General features: G+C 38.9%; 1 protein-coding gene across 1 annotated transcript in view; it reads right to left on the bottom strand.

Moving 5' to 3' along the window:
- ADAMTSL3 (ADAMTS like 3) overlaps nt 1–18,773 on the bottom strand; it is a 169,159-nt gene that overhangs the window by 68,198 nt on the left and 82,188 nt on the right. Inside the window, exons 6-7 of the mRNA XM_066196539.1 lie at nt 17,430–17,666; nt 5,480–5,606 (exon numbers count right to left, since the gene is read on the bottom strand). Coding sequence (XP_066052636.1) covers nt 5,480–5,606; nt 17,430–17,666 — 364 coding nt within the window. The remainder of the gene's footprint in view (nt 1–5,479; nt 5,607–17,429; nt 17,667–18,773) is intronic.

The following is an 18,773-nucleotide window of genomic DNA, read 5'->3' as shown; positions in this document are numbered from 1 at the left end:
TTACTGTTTCACATATGGGCCAGTTGGGATTTTTCCTTCTCTCCTCTTATAGCAGGCCAGAGGGTTTATTTCAGGTCTATAAAAAGTGTTTCTTTCTATGTATTTGCTCAGAAACTATTTTCTGGTTCCCTGGTTCTGATCAAAGACCTTTGTGCTCTCAAAGTACAAACAATAATACAGGAACTAAAAATCTCAAAATTTTGGAATCTAATTGCAGTGGCTTCCCTCATCCACTCTGGCATCAGGCATAATTTCAGAAGACACTGCTGCTGGGCGTTGTGCTGACCTGCCTAATGAAAGAAAAGCTAAATACAGGGACTGGAGAAAACATAAAAGACATACAGCAAACAGCCCCTCAAGAGAATGGATCTTAAGGAAATGCAGTGAAAAATAAGTAATTAAATAGCCAAGGTTCTTACACAGAAATTTCTTCACAACAAAAGCGACCATGAAAATACAGAAGGAGGGTTCATACTACCTGTTACAGCCCCAAGTAAACCAATGAAAGTAAAGGGATGTCTAGACTGAAACAGTTGGTGCTGAAGATCCAGCATCCGATAAAACTGCAGGTGCCTCATTGGGACTAATTCTAGTCTGATCCCATGCACTGGATATCCTGCAACTGCCGGAGAACATCAGGAGCTTTTCTGCGACACATGTTCTGGTTTACTTTCATCCAAAAAATTCCAACTCATGCTCTCCAAGACCACTCTGTCATGTGACCTTATGAAAAGTATGTTAGAGCCATGATGAAATTTTCCTCAAGAAACATGCTCCTTATCCATACTGGAACACAAATGCATTGGCATTCTATCCCTCCCCACACACAGATTTCCTGCCAAACCTGCCCAGTTCCATCTTCTGGCTCTACACAAAGTTGACGTTTCCCCTTCCACTCCAAGTGTTTTTGACTCCATCTCCTACCCAGATTCCTTATCTAATCTCAGTCTTCTCTTCCTCTTTTCCTTGACTCAGTGTGTTGGTACATCCAGTCCTACATCCTCCACCCACCTTCTCACATCTGCCTTTCCTTCACTGCATGAACTAACTGCAATTTTTTCTGTTCAGCTCATCTCATCCTTCCCCCTCCTCATGTGATCTCACCACTCCCCGTCATAAGTCTGAAGCTCAGAAGATTAGAAGCTCTCCACAAAATCTCTTCTGAATGCCTGAATGCGAGGAAGGAGGCATCACAGAGTTCATCCCATGGCACAGTAAAGCAGAAAGCAAGAGCAACCTCAAGGAAAAATTTTAATAGCTTATTTCTGGAAGGGCAGCATGTTAATGTATTCTAAGGAGGCTTCACACATGTGACCTGCTTGCAGTCAGGACTTGTAACAAGCTAGAGAACACTTAGAAGGATACGTTTTCAGAAATTTCAGCTGTTAACATCCAAGAAGATTCCACAGAAACTGAAGGAAAAGGTTGGGGATTTTTTATAACGGTTGCAGTAAAATATGTGTTGATGTTCACAGACATTGCAAAAGACTTATCCATGACCAGAAGATCATTGCCTGCCAAATTTCAAATCCCTGACCTGTGATCAAGTCCAACAATGGGGGGATGTTAAGATGTATTAAAGAAAAGTCTTCAAGAATGTTTTGACAGTGGGAAACAACATGTTTTTCTCCTCTGTGTCCTCAGAATACGCTGAGCTGTTTCGGCTGAATTTTCTCCAAAACACATAGCACCTGGCATGAGAAGTTTCTGACACAACTGACTAATTTTGGCAAATAATCCTTCATATAAAATGAAGTATCAGACAACCTTGACAATTGGGGTTGCTAGCTGCATGTTTATGGATTTCAAAGAGGGAAAAAAAAAGTGAGGCAGGAAGTTGTCAAAAAAGTTGAACTGGCTGATGACACAGGAGAGGGGGCTGTTCCAAAGGCCTCTGCTTAGATAGATGACCAAAGTGAAACTAGGTTTTTGGTTAAGCATGCTTGGGGATGATGACATACATCATGTGAGAAGAAGTGACCAATGGTACATTACACAAGTGCCACAGGAAATAAAGCACGTGGCAAAAGGAAATGCAAACAGTTACAAAGCCATCGCCAGTGAAAGCTTTCATAAGCTCTTTAGCAAAACATTAAAAAAGGCAAAACTTGCAATTTGGGTACCAAATAAAACCAGACTGGGACAAGTCCATGCCTTCAACTTCACCCCCCATTGAACCAGCATCTTTTCTTCTTTGTAGGTATCAGAACCAGAACACTTTCCTACCATTTCTTGCCAACAATGGCGCAGAAAGGAGATATGAGGGCCCAATCCTACAATTTTTCCACATGCACAAAGGGCAGTAGAGTTAATGGGAGTTCCATGCATTTAGTACTAGAAACTTCAGGCCCGTGATAACTCATTTCCCTGTGGGATGGTACATTTTACAACCTATTACACTTTTTGTTTGAATATCGTTAGTCAAACCTTTAATCATTTTACCAGAATGTTAGAATCTGGCTTGCTGACAGAAGTTTAACTCACTTTGTCTTTCAAAGGCAATTAAGTGTTAGTGGAAAAAATAAACTTCTGAAATAACTGTTCATTTCATATTTGCAAAACAGTAAGCTCCTTTTTGCTGCTGTTTAACTTTCTGATCAAAGACATTAATTTAATGTAAAAACATATAAAAAAGATAATAAAACAAAATTAGTCCTTCATGAGAAATAATTTGCTATCAGTGCCTAAATTTCTTTGTTTTAAAATAAGGACTAAGATAACCAAGCACTTTTTTTTTCCCTTATGCCTCTCTTTTATACTAAAATCTTTGGTTCTTGCTTTCCTTCCAGTTCTTTAATTTGCTTCATTGAACAGTAAAATTTACATCCTGTTCATAGCCTTAAGCTCCTTCTTATATGCATGTCTGTCATGTGTGGATATTTTCTCAACACTAGTTCTGAAAGCTTCCAAATGACTCTTTGGAAGATAATGTGCCTCCCTTCACTGATATTTTACCACAAAGAAAGAATGGCTTTATTTCCACATTTCATTCACACACAGGATGATTGTATGGAACTCATTGCATAGTGTTGAACAACTTGACCCAAAAAATATTTTGGCACCATCACAACAACTAAGAAAAACACCAAGTTCTGAATTTAGTAGCATGTGTACTGTTTTGCTTATGCCAGTGGTAATTCATTCATATCATCCAGCCTACTGCAGTGCAAGACAAACCCAAAACTTGGCAGAACTGACATCTTTCCTCAGAATAGTCTTTTCTGGTCTTAAATTTTAAAGAACTCTTAAAGAGACACTGAATTATGACAGAAGAAACAATGAACCATGGGCATTCTTCATAACCTTCAAGGCAATTGGAGACCTTCCACCAAGTGATGTCAGCTGTAGTCAGCTCTTGCCTGAGCCAGAACACCACAAGTGAAATTAGTATTTTCTGTCACAAAATGACAGTTTCAAAACCAGACCCCTTTTACCACTTTGTCTCTACTTCCATCCTAAGCAGCAATTAAATGTGAAAGTTTTTATTTTACTTATCATAAACTATCCAGTCAGAGTCACCAATCTAACAAGTTTATTTGGGCTGCCGTAGAACTAGCTATGGTGTCACCAGGAAACATTTGTCTCCAGGAGAATCTGGTTGCTGTACAACTGTAACAGACAACTTAATTCCTTTCAATTCCAGCTGACCTTCACATCAGAAAGGGAAAGAACTATTTTGTGCATATATATCTGTAGCTATCTATATATAGACACAAACAAATACAGCTTGGAGACACTACAAAAATATTTGCTTTACAAGTGCTTGCTCTATGCTGACCAGAAGCTCTGAGTCTTTGATATGGCAAATGAAAAAGAAGTGGCCCCCCATAACAATTCTTTTTCAGCTCATTGTAAGCATTCAAGATGTTTTATCACTCCTTCATCAGGAAAAATTTTATAAATTACTGAACTACACTCTCCCAGCTATAAAAAAGACCTCTAGACAAAGCAAGGCAAAAGGTAACACTGATAGACTATCTAATATATAAAAAAGGCTCTTTGACTTCTGGAAAATTATCCTATGACTTTAAAAGTTGCGGCCACACAACCAGGCACTTTTTAATTCCGATTGTCTTTGCCATACACATGGATTGAATCACAGAAATTATGCACCTGCACAGTGGTACCCAACACCCTTGCAGGGCAGTACAAGACACCACACTGAAAAGCAATAACCATTGAGAGAACAAATAAACTACCCCAAGTTACAGCCAAACTGAAGCACACTGCAAACAGTGGCATTAAAAACCCCATGGGAATAGTTACATATACTGCAATAAGATTTTAGCATGATTCAATATACAAAGCACTTTCAAAATCAGGGCACAAGTGAAATCTTTGCTGGCTGAAATACAACAATACTAAAATATAGGCAGCTGTCAGAGGCAGGTGCTTCATCCATTAAAAAGAAAACCTGGTTGCATTTGAACTTTGAGCACTGACTTTAAGAGCACCCTTCTATCTGGTGACTTTGCAGGAAGGTAATTAACCCCAAAGGCCCCATCTCCATGTGACAAATGCTGGTGACAAATACACACTGTGAGTTCAGAAAAAGAAAACAATATGTGAGGCAAGTATTCATATAATAAACACATGGGACATATGTTGTGAGATTCCAGGGAGCATCATCTGTGAGGGTGGAGAGCACCAGTGTCAGAAGGGAGTCTGTATGGAAAACCTTGCCTGCATATCAAAATAGCCAGACTCTTCAGACTCCAGTAAAGGGTCTATTTCTAATACCCTTCCTCTTTTATAAGTTATATTTTCAATATTACTGAGACCTACAGTTACTCCCAGTAAGATGCTAATTATTTTGAGAAAGAATGGTGAAATTTGAGCCAAACACACAAAAAAGAGATAGAAGTATTAATCCCTTTCACTTCGTGTGTTTTGTACCATACAAGTAGTAACTTGCCCTTGAACTTCAGTTGTCTTCAGACACACACAAAAAAACCCAAACAAACAAACAAACAAACAAACCAAAAAAAAATAACCTGAAAACACACCAAACCAAAAAAAACCAAAACAAAAAGCCCCCCCCTCCCAAAAAAAAAAAAAAAAAAAGAAAAGAATCAAAGTTAATTTGAAAACCAGGTACTTTCAAGTACAGGCCACTGTTTCCATAAAACCATTCATAAGATGTTTCCATGATTTAAAAACAATGCAGCAGCAACACATATACTGCAACATGAGGATACCCTCTAAAATAAGATGTGCATCTTGATGGTTATTCCTGATAGAATGAATTGAGTAGCTCTATTAAAAAAAAAAGCATATCTCAAATTCTTTCCTAGCTATACCCTAATGTGTGGTATCCCTCATGGAATTTCAATAGACTAATCTAGCACAGACTTTAGAATAAGTAGCTTTGTAAAACTGCAAACAAGTATATGGTTAAAAGGTCACCAATATTCAGGCTAATATAAAAGCAGAAAACACAGTCAAGGATAAATTACCATAGGATCAATTTGCAACCTACTTTTTTCTGGTGAGACATGTGCCTTAGCTTGTCCCCTCACAAGCCTGCATGTTGAGCCATCTCCTGCACAGATTCCACAGTTGTCTTCCTTGGCATTGCTCCCAAGTTGTCGATCACAGCCTACTGCCTGCCAACACCAACACCACAGTCAGAAGGAGGGCAAAGCTGTAGTAGACATGCTCAGGTTTCTGGAATTTTATTTATTATGTTATCCTTTTGATTTTATGAGTTGGCCTCATTCTATCAAAGCATATCTTGCCATTTAGGGTTTTTAAAGCATGCTGTCATTTCCATGATTTTAATGATGAACCACAACAACTGATATATGAAGCTATTCGAGCATAGGAAATACACGAATCCATTTCCCACTGCTTATGTGAATGAATACCATTGAGCATTATTCTTTCTAACACAAGGCATAACTATGTTATTTACAATTTGGTTTTCATCACCTGTTTAATTATGTCTGAGAAAGGATAAGTGCAATGAAATAATCCAAGTTAAAAATTTAAAGGGCACTCAGACTTCAGCTTCATGGACAGGGAGTTGAGGGCAGTGCTAACATTCTAGTGTCTTGGCCATTCAGAATTTAACTAACACTTCAGTAGATCTATTTGTCATTTACATCAATGTCATTTATACACACATTTGCTAACCAGCTTTTTAAAAACTTGGACGATTCACTTCTCACCTTTTGATTTTTTCTGGTTTATGAATATAAGACCCATTCTATAAAACTTTCCAACGATTATTATAAAAACACCCAAATTTAACACTGCCAAAAATTCAAAAGGCAATTTTTAAAAAATATGTCAACTGAAAACCCTCCAAATTATAGTGAAAACATTTTTCCAGGTTTTTCTTTTTCTGTGTATCAGTCAACTCCACAAGAAAGATGGGAGTGAGAATGGAAAGAAAAAGAATAGACAAAACTGATGAAAAGCACCTTCCTGATGAATGGAAGATAAATATTTGGCCTCAGCTATCTTACTCATCACCATTTCATAGAAGAATTTTTCAGGGAGTACCAAATGCTGAACAATGTGGTAAAAAGCTGATCTCCAGCTTCAAGTTTTCTCAAGTCAGCCTACATGCCTCTTACAGCCACATATCCCTGACAAGGGCAGCTAATTTGTCATGGGTATACATATTTAACAAAAATCCAAACTGACAAATTGATAGAAAAGCCTCTGGAAACTCACAGTTAAAAACAGTGCTAGAATTCTGAAACTGGCCAGCACACGCCTCTTCCTATATAAAAATGCTTGGAAGGGGCAGCCTGGGCTGCCAAGATCCACTGCAGATGTGCTGTGCCAGAACTGACACACGATCCCCTTGGAGAGGTGAGCATCGAGTCCACACGTAAGAGGCAGGGCTGGGCCTTCCAGTCTGACTTAACACAGACACACAAATCACACACATCCACTGCCAAACACGGAGAAATGCAATCTCAAAGTTTCACATGTCTATGGAAAAGAAAACAAAGCAGCCCCACCTCCCCCGTCTGCCCCTTTCCCTTATTTTCCCAATTCCCTACAGCCTGAATTCCCTTTAGAGGAGGGCACTAATGGGCACAGTTCACAGTACTGCAGCTGAGAGACCTGCAGTGAAGGCATCTCCTTCCTAAGGGCTTCAGATTTACCAGAAACCTACATTAGCAGCAGGAAATTATTTTATTCCTGCAACTGAAGGGGATCTTAATCCTATGTAGCCCAGCAAGGAATTAATTCTAAAAAGAAACAAGCCACTTAACACTAATAGTAAATCATTTCAGTTTTAACAAAAACTTAGTTGTAAAAATAAAGCAAATTTACACACATGTGAACTCAAACCGTCTCAGAACAGGTGCTTATTTACCACACAGAAGGCCTGTGGGAACACTATACTATAATTTAGGTATGGATTACAAAGTATTTGCACTTGAAGTTGTCTTTAGCATTAGCTCTGGGTTCATTACTGATCCAGAAAAATATAAGGCAGAGGTTGTAAACAAATGACTGTAAACAAGTCTATCTACAGACTTCATAAACAATTAACATTGAGAAATGAACGAAAACACCATTTACAAAACAGAAACTGACTGGGCCACTCTGTGAATCAGCAAGCAGACGAAATTTCATGGGATATAATAATACAGTGCTCAATACATTTGCCTCAGCACTGACAACTCTTTCAGTTCCCAGCTCCACAATAGACTTTTCTGACCTTTGAAAAATCCTGTGCTTTTCCATTCCAATCCATGGAAGGGACCTTACTGCAGACCCCCAGCTGACTGAGAGGTTGCATGAATTAATCTCCTAAAGTTTGTGAAGCATGCAGCTGGTGCAGGGATGGAGACCATACCAGTGGCTGAGAGAATCAATATTTCTCTTTGGAAGACTTTTAAAGTAGTTACTGTTCTCCACTGGTTCTCCTGCCCTTATTCACATAAAGATACTACTAGAACATGGAGGGAAATTGTATCACTGCAAGTGTAATTTCTCCACAGATGTCTCAAACACATCTCCATTTCATACTGTAATGTCCTTTTCTTAATATTAAAAAACTATTCACTCATCAACACTTTTCAAAGGAAAAAAATAGGCTGCACATTGTGACACCCTCTGTGGAAAAGTGCTATTTTTCTTAGTTTAAGCTCTTTTTTGGGGCTGCAGATATTTGTGGGCTACAGACACTGCAAGTCTTTAGCGGGAGGAGGGCACTGAGCAAGCAGAGCAAGACCAGCCCATTAGGGCCCAACATGACAAGAACAAACATCCAGACTGGGCTCTTACACACAGCCCCTGTGAAAACAAACTCCCATTGGGTGTAACAAAAATTACACAACTGTGCAAACACAAAGCATTATTGTGTCTTTCATGGAATGCAAGAAAAGATAATCAGCACAGCAGCATGCTTTGCAGGACTGTTTCATATAGTATTATTGCTTATTTTTTAATAATACGCAAATGCCACAGAAATAAAACAGGAGTGCTAGCTGCAAGGGACATGGACGTGGGAAAAGGTTTACAGCTCCCCTGACAGCAAAGGTGTATGTTCAGCTAGAGGCATTCACCCTCTGCAGATTTCCTTCCCAGATTATGTTTACATCAGCTGTTACAAATATGAATATTAAGCAATGATATCTGGGAGCACAATTTAGAAAACAAATTATAATCACAATTTTGACTTGAAATGAGCACAGAATCCCAGATTTTATTTAACATGAAGCACCCAAAAATTCCACAGGTTTTTAAGTGAAAAGCTGCAAATTTAGAGCTAATTCAAGAAGGAATCTTAATGAGTGAACAGTAGGATGGGACATATTTCAAAGCTCAGAGTCTAGAGCCCGCCTTTTCTATCTGTATGTAAACACTTCACCAGGTATTCCTCAGATGAGCTAAACAGCCACAGATCTCATCAGAAGAAGAGGAAGCTGTAAGGTATGGCCTTGGGAACTAGGTCTCAAAAACATATGGCATTGTGACACCAAATATCATGAATCTAAGGTATTCATATTTTATCCATGAGCTACTGGGGAAAAAAAGTGTTTGATGAAACATTTTGAAGACAGTAAATTTGGTTATTTGCAAATAAAACTCCAACAAGGACAAGAAAATAATAAATGGCAACAGCCTTCCTCTGCTCACACACCAGCTCAGCCAGCCAAAGAGGCTGATGATTTCCACAATTAAGGCATTTTGTAGGATTAATTCACCCCACATTGCTTGCTGTTTGCAGAGCAAAGGGATCAGCTGTAAATATTACAGGCAGGCTGGGAAAACATCTGCAGGCTTTTAGGGCATAGTCAGAAATAATATTAGGTGATTTTAACATAGGCTGAATAAATGAAACAAGTGATAACACAAACTGTGTAATGGAAGGATTTGGATCCTGTGAATTTAAGAAACTTGCAGTCATAAATATCATCATCCCAAAAAACGATAGAGGTATTGTAATGATCAGGTTGTAATTGAGCTCCTCAGACAGCAGGGAGAATATTCACCAACATGTAACAAAACAAACAGCAAGCAGAAATTTAATATAAAAAGAGTATTGAGGAAATGACCACTTTGAGAATTTATAACATTTTCCATGATGGGTTATCAGTGAATGTGGATATGGCAAGATTATTTTCAGAAACAGGTCTCCAATCCATTACTATTTTTGGACAGAACCTGAATATGTTTCTTGTCTGTTCTTACACAGGAAAGAAAAAACAGAAGAGATATGAAAAAGAATTACATAGTTTATAGAATTATACATAGTTTTCTCACAAGCAGCTTAGATAGAAAGCATCTGGTTAAGCAGTGAACAAAACCACTCATCTGCTTCAACAAACCTTAGCGTGGCAGTGCTGTTGTGAAAGACAATCCTGAAGGGTGTTAAATACTTTGTGGCAATCTTAGAATAGTTCATGTGGGTTCAGAAAGGCAAAGGAAGAGCAAAGGTCAGGGTATAAAGTACAGTAATATAGATGAAAGAGAAGAATGAAATCACTGCTGATATGTTAGAAGTGGCTATGGAACATTAAAAATATTTTTGCAAATACGAATCCAAGAATCACTCAGAAACTCATGTAAAGCTGTTTCTTTAGGTCATATTCAATTAGTAGTGTTTCAGCTGAGGAATTGGACTTAAACAAAGAAATTAATGAAGCATGTTAATTTTGATTTGTGAAAGTCCAAGGATAATCTGTAAAATTCAAGGAGTTTCCTTTGTTAAGATGTTTATAATTAGGTACGATAAGAAGATTGACAGGACTGCAAGGTGACAGAATTTTAACTAAAATTCCAACATGGTAAAAAAGCATCATATTAAAAAACAAGGCAAATCCCACCCACACCCTCCCTCCCTCCTTTCAGAGATTGCTCTTCATAAATGCGAATACGAACATGAACTAGAATTGCCAGTGCAGAGTCCAATACAGGATCAAGTTTTGAAATTTCAACATTTGCTTTAGCCCTCCTGAACTGTGGCAGTACCTCAGCTGGCCACTCACCTCCAACTGCAGACACTCCCAAAACAGGCACAGCACCACTTTTTTATAGGACTCATTCTACAGCAGTGAGTTGTGAGTTATAAAAGTACTACATTTCGTATTCAAAAAGGTTTCAGTAATGCCAATGACTCCAGATTATATACTTCAAATAAATAAGTTGAAGATACACTTTATAAAATAAAAATATTTATTTCAGAGATGAGTAAGACCAGACATCTCTGCATAACAAGCATCATGTAAATGCTAAATGTCATTATTACTATCAAAAGCATGAAACCATATACAGCAATACAGATAATTATAAATAATATTTCTCTTTCAAAGTGAGCTTCCCCCCTTCTAGGGTCCTCTGGAGCCAAAGGTCCGGGTATAGCCAGGAAAAACAGATATTCTGAGTTCTCCTAATAGAAGCAGCCACGAAAGAATAAATCACTGCTATTTTTATTTGTGACAGATACATAAATTCTATGAAACATTAAAACTGAAGCTGCACTAGTGCAATTATTTTTCTATCTACCGTGTCTTAGACTAAGCTGTTTAGCAGACATGCCATTTAAATATTCAGCAATGTATTTGTAAAATACTAAGTCATTTTCTACTTTGACTAATAAATTTATTACTGATACAGGCTCATTTATCAGTGATTCCATGAAAATGATTAGGTAGGCTTCTGTTATGCAGTGTTCTATGTTTATTTGAGGGACTGGCAGCTCAGTGTCAAGGAGTAATGCCCTTTATTAATGTGATTTGGTTTAATAAAACAAAAACAGAAAATCAATTCAAAGGTATCTCAATAATTACCATCCTTCTACAGCTGCTGAGCAAACCCCCAGCTGTGAGGAAAACCTAGCTGAAGGCTACTCTGGGTACATTTCTATTCCTGTGCTTCCATTGGCTTGGGTATTTCAAAGGATGCACAAAATGTGTACTCCAAGAACAACCTGCAAGTGGAATTTCAACACAAGCATACAGATGGCATTTGGTGAAATTCAGCAGAAGCCGAAAACTCAGAAGATCATTTATGGGGAAGTGTCCAGTGTGCTTAAAATGTCAAAGAAATACTGTATTTCTGCTGAGCAAGGAACTGCACTGCAGAATGGACAAATAGAGATGATAATTGCACTCCTCACAAGAATGTAAGAGAGTTTCTGCACAGGAGATCCTTCCCCTCAAGGGCTGAACAGTCTGTCATTATCTCAGTACATGTTGTCCAGTGGTTTTTATTTTAAAATTGGCCATCAGCAGATCTGCTGGAGCTGTAGCTCATTAAGGGAATCCTGTGCTGGCTGGAGCACTGATCTGCTGAAGGGTGGCAAAGGTTTTGTGTTCCAGGTGCAACTGCCTTCCACTGCCTTAAAAATTTGTCAAGATTTGCAAAATATAGTGTTAACTACTACACCAAACATATCCAATGAAGTGATCTCACTGCCCAGCCACCAGGATAGCAGTATTTGGACTGCTATAAACCAAATTATTTATTTTGGGCTTACAAGAGATGAGCACTAAGATAAAAATGGAATAAGAACATCTACATACCTCTAAAGGTTATCAGCATTGCCTAAAATACAAGATAGCCTCCAAATTACTTCTGACAAAAATGCCCTTTCCAAGTTTCGTGACTAGACTAAGAAAGGACATGCTTTATTTCAGCATTTACTAGTAAAGGAAGAAGAGAGTGAAAACCCCTTACATGCTCAAAATGACAAATCTCTATTGCAGTTTATTAGAATCACTCAGTAGGGAAAATTAAAATCCTCTGGATCTTGCTCAGAGAAAAGGAATTTCTATTTCCAAAAACAGAGACACTCACAAAACCCAAAACTCAGAGAAATTAAGGTAGTTTCATTGCACAGTTGCATGTGCTATCGCAGTACAGAGATCTCATTGCATCAATGTCAGCAATTTGCTGCATTTTCCCCTGCTCTGCTTGTCTTAGCACAGAATCCAGTGCAGGCAGATGTCAGGACTGACTGTATCCACACAACAAATAACTAATATTAAATATGGCTCTGGGAATTCATGGTAATAAAAACATGAATAAAAAACCTGTCATGTGAAAATCGTGCTCTCCCTTGATCAATATTTTCCGTGTCTCTTTGCCCTGCTGTAAAACCTTGCTGTCATTCAAAGCCCATCTAATCACAGACTATGCAATCTCTGCTCACATCCTTCACTTTGTGATAGCTTCAGCTTTCACTTTATTCCTACACTGATAAAATATGCCCCCAGAGAGAACATAAAGAAAAAAGCTCCCACTGTCTCTTTCCCATGCTCATCATCCACAAGTAATTGACTCTGACAAGCAGAGGGAGAGATACCAGAATGTCCCTCCAATTAAGCAAGTTACTTCTCTCTTTTTTTTTTTTTTAATTGACTTTTAAAAGTAGTGTGGAATCTTAGCTTTTAAGCACTGTTTTCAAACCCTAGTTTATCCTCACTGAGGATTTATCTTTGTCTGAGTCATGATTTTCTTCTCACATGGTCTTGTCTCATAACTCTTCAGTTATGTCTGAGCTAACAAAGGCCTGATTGTGGTACAGGTTCTCACATCTCTGGAATCACACCAGCCCAGGACAGCCCAGACAAGCTGACACAGGCTTCAGCATGTGTTAATTAACAGAATAAAGCCTCTCCAGGGACCTTGTGCACGTACTCAGGACCAACAGCAAACTTCCCAGCCCATCTCCTCCCAGCACACAGGGCTGCAATCCCAGCTGCCAAGGTGAATGGGCAGCAGCCGCGCTGAGAGGAGGAAAACTTCCTCTGTTTAAGGATTTTCAGTTGCTCACAGGTAAGAAATCAGGCAGTAAAGGCAAAGTGTGTCAAAATGCAAACCTCAGAATGGAGGTGTAAAATAATTCAGAATGACGGGCACAAGGAGACGCTCCACGGTGTTCAAATTCCCGAGCCATCCATACAGAGGGAAAGAATGTAAAGCAATAAAAAAACCCCACAGAAAATAAAAAAAATACAGTGCATAAAATTCACTGCATACTAAAGGACTCCTAAAAAGACTTTCCACATATTTCTGCTGACATTTTATATCTGAAGGCAAGAGGCTAAAGAGTGTTCCACAACTCTGTAAATCCACTTCCATCAAATAAAACAAAGTGTTTCCAAAACCTTTAACTCTTACTACAGGATCTGTCACATGCTAGAGGAGCTGAGAGATTTTAGGACCACCCAGCAGGAGCAAGTACCCTTTCCCACATGGTCTCCATTTAAAAAAACACACATACACACAACCAGAGGATAGATAGGACACAAACTCCCAGTGAGGTTCTTGTTTAGTGAGAACACTTTCAAGAAAGAAATCAGTACATGAAATCAAATGACTTTGCTCCTTTTCTTGCAAGGTTCAGCCAAACCTGCCTTGCTTGCTGAAGTAGCACTGGGGGATTTGAAGGTTACTAAGACTCTACTTCAAGATGACACCCAAATCATGAGTTTTTCTGCTATCGCTGCTCACGTGATTTAGGTCCTTGCTAGGCTGGGAAGTAATGTCACATTTGCACTCAGCTCACTATAACAAAACAAAACTTGGCAGACAATTACTTACGACCAAAGAAGTATAGATAAGAAACTGGAGATCAGAAAAACCCCACTACTCATCTGACAAGAAAGGATAAACTTCCACAGTAAGAAATCCCTATAGAGAATATTCTCTATAAGAAACAGTAGGAGAGAGAATAAGACCTGAAAAGAAACACCAGTTTCCAGCAGCAGTGGGAAACTGCAAAATAAAAACAAGTGATTCCAAAAGACGTTTTCACTGTCTGAGAGTATCCCATTATTACCTGCAGTGTCTGAGAGCACCCTGTTATTATTATTTATTTATAAAAGCCCTCCACCGACTTGGCAACAATGTCATCACAAGGGAACCACTACACCAAGGGGGGCAGTGACATTCAAAGTAGGGCAAGGGCAGGCCTTGAAGGGTGGCTCCATGATCTGCTGGCCTGGGCAGTGCCAAGAGCTTCCACAGATGAGAAACCAGCCCTCTGAGGCTAGGGAGGGTGACACTGACGGGTCATTTTGGATGTGGCAGCCCCTGCTTAGCTCAGCCCCATCCTCCAGTGGGAATTCTGGAGAGCCACCAACACCTCCCAGCTGAGCTGCAGCTGGAGCTCCCCACTCCCAGTTTTATGACCCCTGTCACACGTGTGCAGTCACATGAAGGTTTTCGTATGTAGCTCTGAGAGCCAGAAAGTTTTGTTGGATCTCCCTGAGTAACTGCCAGTCTTTCTGGGCAGGGTCCAGCCTGCCAGCTCTGGTGCAGTAACAAGTAGACAAAGTACAGGCATCTACACAGGGGGTCCCTCATGCTCCAAAATGCATTTTGTGCATTTGATAACTAGTGGCGCCCAGGAAAGAATTCCAGGTTTATTGCAACAGCTGGCTTGACACAGAGCTACCTCAAAATCAATTCCTCCTATGAATCACTCAAGGGCTAATAAGAAGAAAAAAGGCAACACAGACTTTTTCCCTAATTTTTAAATATTAACATAAGATCAAGAGTAAGTATTAATTTTGGAAAAAAAATGTGCTTTTTTAACAGCTAGTCAAGAATTAACTTCATCAGGCTAACATGTGTTAGAAACATGTCTGCAGGAACACGGAATGGAAAGGAAACCTTCCTAAGTCTCTGCACACCAAATCTCCTGTGCATCTTGGGCAGTCCTTGAACATATTTACAGGCAAAAAATGTTATCTGCATAGAGAAAGTATACAAAACAAGCAGTTTGAGAAAGCAACTCTCAGGATAAAAGGAGTCAAGATTCAGAAGAAATTAATAACCTGCTATAATTTTAAGTTTAAAACACAAACAAAGCTTATTTAAAAAAAAAAAAAAAGTGCAAGAGTCTTCCAAGAGCTTACAGAAACTGTTTTCAATGAAAACTCTGACAGATATTTACATCCAGCATGAGAGTGTTTTGGTGGTGAGTGATACCCACTCGCCATATGATGACATGTGACAGAGGAGAACCAGCATGGCAGAGGTTGATGGCACTCCACTTGACATGTGGGATGTGTTCTGATGTCAGCTAAATTTATGCCATATGCTGCAAAGCACAGTGTAGTGTCTGCCTTTTTTGGAACACAAACAACTTGCTGACACTAAATGGAAAGTTCACTGCAGGATTTACATCATCCTTGACCTAATTGTGACAGCCTAGGACAGAACTACTCAGGCTGCTCCTTAGGACTCCAGATATTTTGGGTGATGCGTGTATTGGTTGTCCAAACATATTACTCCATATTAGGAAAATTATCACTGTAACCATTTCAGGTGCTGGCACAAGTAACACCCCATTCTGTATTTTGGTAGAAAAAAAACAGGTCTGCACAAATCAAAAACAAACTCTGAGAAGAGGCAGGGCCCCAAAGCAGGCAGAGTAACTGGGTAAATGTTGCCCACATATGTGTCTGACATGCAGATGTTTCTAAATATCTCCTCCCACATCCAGATGGGCACAGCAGGAACATATTATATGAAAAAAAAAATGTTTTGGAAGTGATGCAGAGACTAGAAAAAACATCAGAAGTGTGAAAATCCTGGCAGTGAAGTGTTGACCTGTCCCCATTTAACACAAAAGCCGCAGATATTTGGGTTGGGAACAGAGGCAGGGCAGTAGCAAACCAAAACATGATCAAATGGTTGGACAGAGTTAAGCCTCAAGCAACCCCAAAATATCTTACTAACTCTGAAGTCACTGTGAGAGACACTGGCAACCCCACAGCACCCTGAGCACAAGCCCTTGAGAAGCCAGAGCTGCCTTAGATGCTGCCTGACACTCAGGGTGCAATGGGCACAGACAGCAAAGGCTGCTGTAAATGCACCTCCTCGAACAGGCTGGGCAACCCTCCTGGGTAAAAGCCTTTTTGTTAGGATAGGAAGCATCACTAAGAACATGGCACAAGAAGTATATTATTTGGCAAGTGGTCCCAGAGTTTCTAGAAGTGTGTCCTATTTCAAATAGTGGGTAACAAACACTGCTGGATCCCACAGTGAAGCGCTATTGACAAATGAAGTCTCTCTGTGAGGAACTCTTCTGTTTCAGAGGCAGCAGATGCACCGTGTGTTGACACGACTGGCACTGGAACTGCAGCATACACAGAAGTCACATAAAACCCACAGCAAGGTCCAGATCATATATTAATGTTGCTATAATCCATGCACCAGTCTTCTGCCAAATGTGTCAAATTTTCCTCTATAACAGAGCTATTTTTCTCACTGGGCCATATCCTGCATTTTTGAGTCGCACACATTTTAGACATTTAACAGAGCAACAACCACTTACAGAGAAAGAAAACTAATTGCAATAACATGTCCATTCTCTATAAACTGCTCTGCTCACAAAACAAGGTTGCAACATTGCTTAATGAGATATGGGCAAGGCTACCAAGTCTCAAATATTATAACTCTCTGCAATAAATAATAAATATATCTAGAAATGTATATTGCCATTTAAAGATTCAAACAATCATTCCATGTAATCACAACATATAGTCACTCACCCATACAACAAGACAGACCTATACTCACACCTGCCAATATGGGCTGGATCCCATAAAAGGTCCAATTTTCTCCTTTAACAGAGATTATATGAGACTCAGAAAATGAATCAAATGAAATGGAAGGCTCTGCAATTTCATCACGTCCTCACAGATATACTAAATTTTGGAAAGCTACAGCTACAATAACTAGGTTCATTAATTTTTACATGCATAAGTAGAAGAGTGAATGAATTTTATTGACCTTTTTACCTATACAGAAAAATATCCATCACTAAGGCAGTCAGGAAGTTTCGTGTCTTCCTGAAAGGATAACTTATTTACAATGCATTTGACAGCACTTGCAGATACATATAAATTGATCAACAGAATGAGAAACCATCCTAAAAGACTCACTGAAGAGCAAAGTGTCTCAAAAGTAAGGCCCCGTTTAGATTCACACCATGAACATACCTGGCAAATTCCACTGATGCACATATCCAAGGATTCAGAATTGCAACGAGTACCATCGAGCACTTTTGGGGCAAGCTCCACAACCAAGTTCTTTCCCAGAGCTTGACATTTCAGGGCACAAGGAGCAGTAGGATCATTATACACAGGGATCCACTCGTAAGAGTGTCCCTGGTATTTGACATCATTGTAGGCAGAACACTGCTGTGCTCTGAAGTCACCAACATCTGAAGGGCAGTCCTGAAAACAAACCAAAAAATGTATTTTTTTAAACTAGGGAATACTTTTCATTTGGAGAAGTACCTGATGAATAACACAGAAGCTCTTCAGGCAGGCTTGGTTCAAGAACTGATCTGCTTTGACAAATATGCCACACTACAAAGTTTCTACTGTGTATATTAAAAGAATTTACCTTGCTTAATCCATTGCTTGGAGTGCAAGTACAGAATATAAAGCATATTCCAGCAATAACAACATAACTGATATGAGAGGATAATTAAAAATGTTGACTTTTATGACACCAGGTAGTACAGTTAAAGTCTTGTTCTATAGCAAAAATTAGCTTCTAAAGGAATCTATACATTTTAAGTAACTACAAGATGATGTCTGATATTTAATATTTCTCTTTTCAGTAGCTTTTCCCACTGAAGGATTTCTGAGGCTTCTATATTTGTTCATCAGTTCATGCGTCAGAGTAATGAAAGAGATATTAATGCTATATAAATAAAAAAATAAAATTTGTCTAATTAATTGTTCAGTACTGCTTGAAAAAAGTACAAGATTTAAGAGGAAGCACCAGAACTTTCAGTGCTTGGTCCTTTAGTCTAACTACAAAGCACCTTCACCTCATGGAAGCAGTAAGGCTTATTTTGGTGGAATAAAATAAACTTGGTAACAAAAATAAATTATAATAACATAATAATAATAAATTGGTAACAATTGATTCTGTATTTCCAGTACTAATGAGACAATTTTCCCACAGAGCACCTTAGCATGCACAACTGAAAGACCAAATATGAGAACTGCTTGAAATAAAATGTTCTAAAATATTTTTTTCTACCTAAAGCATTGAACCCAAACAATGATGTTAATATTAAACTATGGTGACAGGAATGGAGATGAATACTGATTGATTTGAAAATGACTTTGGTAAAGTACTGGCAAAGGAGTTACTGTGTCAAACAATTTCTCATTGCAGACTTCATTTGAAAGTATGTCCAGTGTCAAAGAGTCCATACACCAGACTGAAAGAATATTCTTCCAAGAATTCCAACGGCACATATAAGCCAGATGTGAGGCTGATTTTAGCAGTTTTGTTTTCATTGGATGGAAGACTGAAAGATTTTG

The sequence above is a fragment of the Chamaea fasciata genome, unplaced genomic scaffold, assembly GCF_029207755.1.
Source record: "Chamaea fasciata isolate MVZ Bird 193981 ecotype frontalis unplaced genomic scaffold, bChaFas1.0.hap1 SCAF_14, whole genome shotgun sequence".
In the NCBI taxonomy this organism is placed as follows: Eukaryota; Metazoa; Chordata; class Aves; order Passeriformes; family Sylviidae; genus Chamaea; species Chamaea fasciata.
The sequence above is the reverse complement of the archived record's forward strand: the minus strand, read 5'-3'. Positions and strand labels throughout refer to the sequence as shown.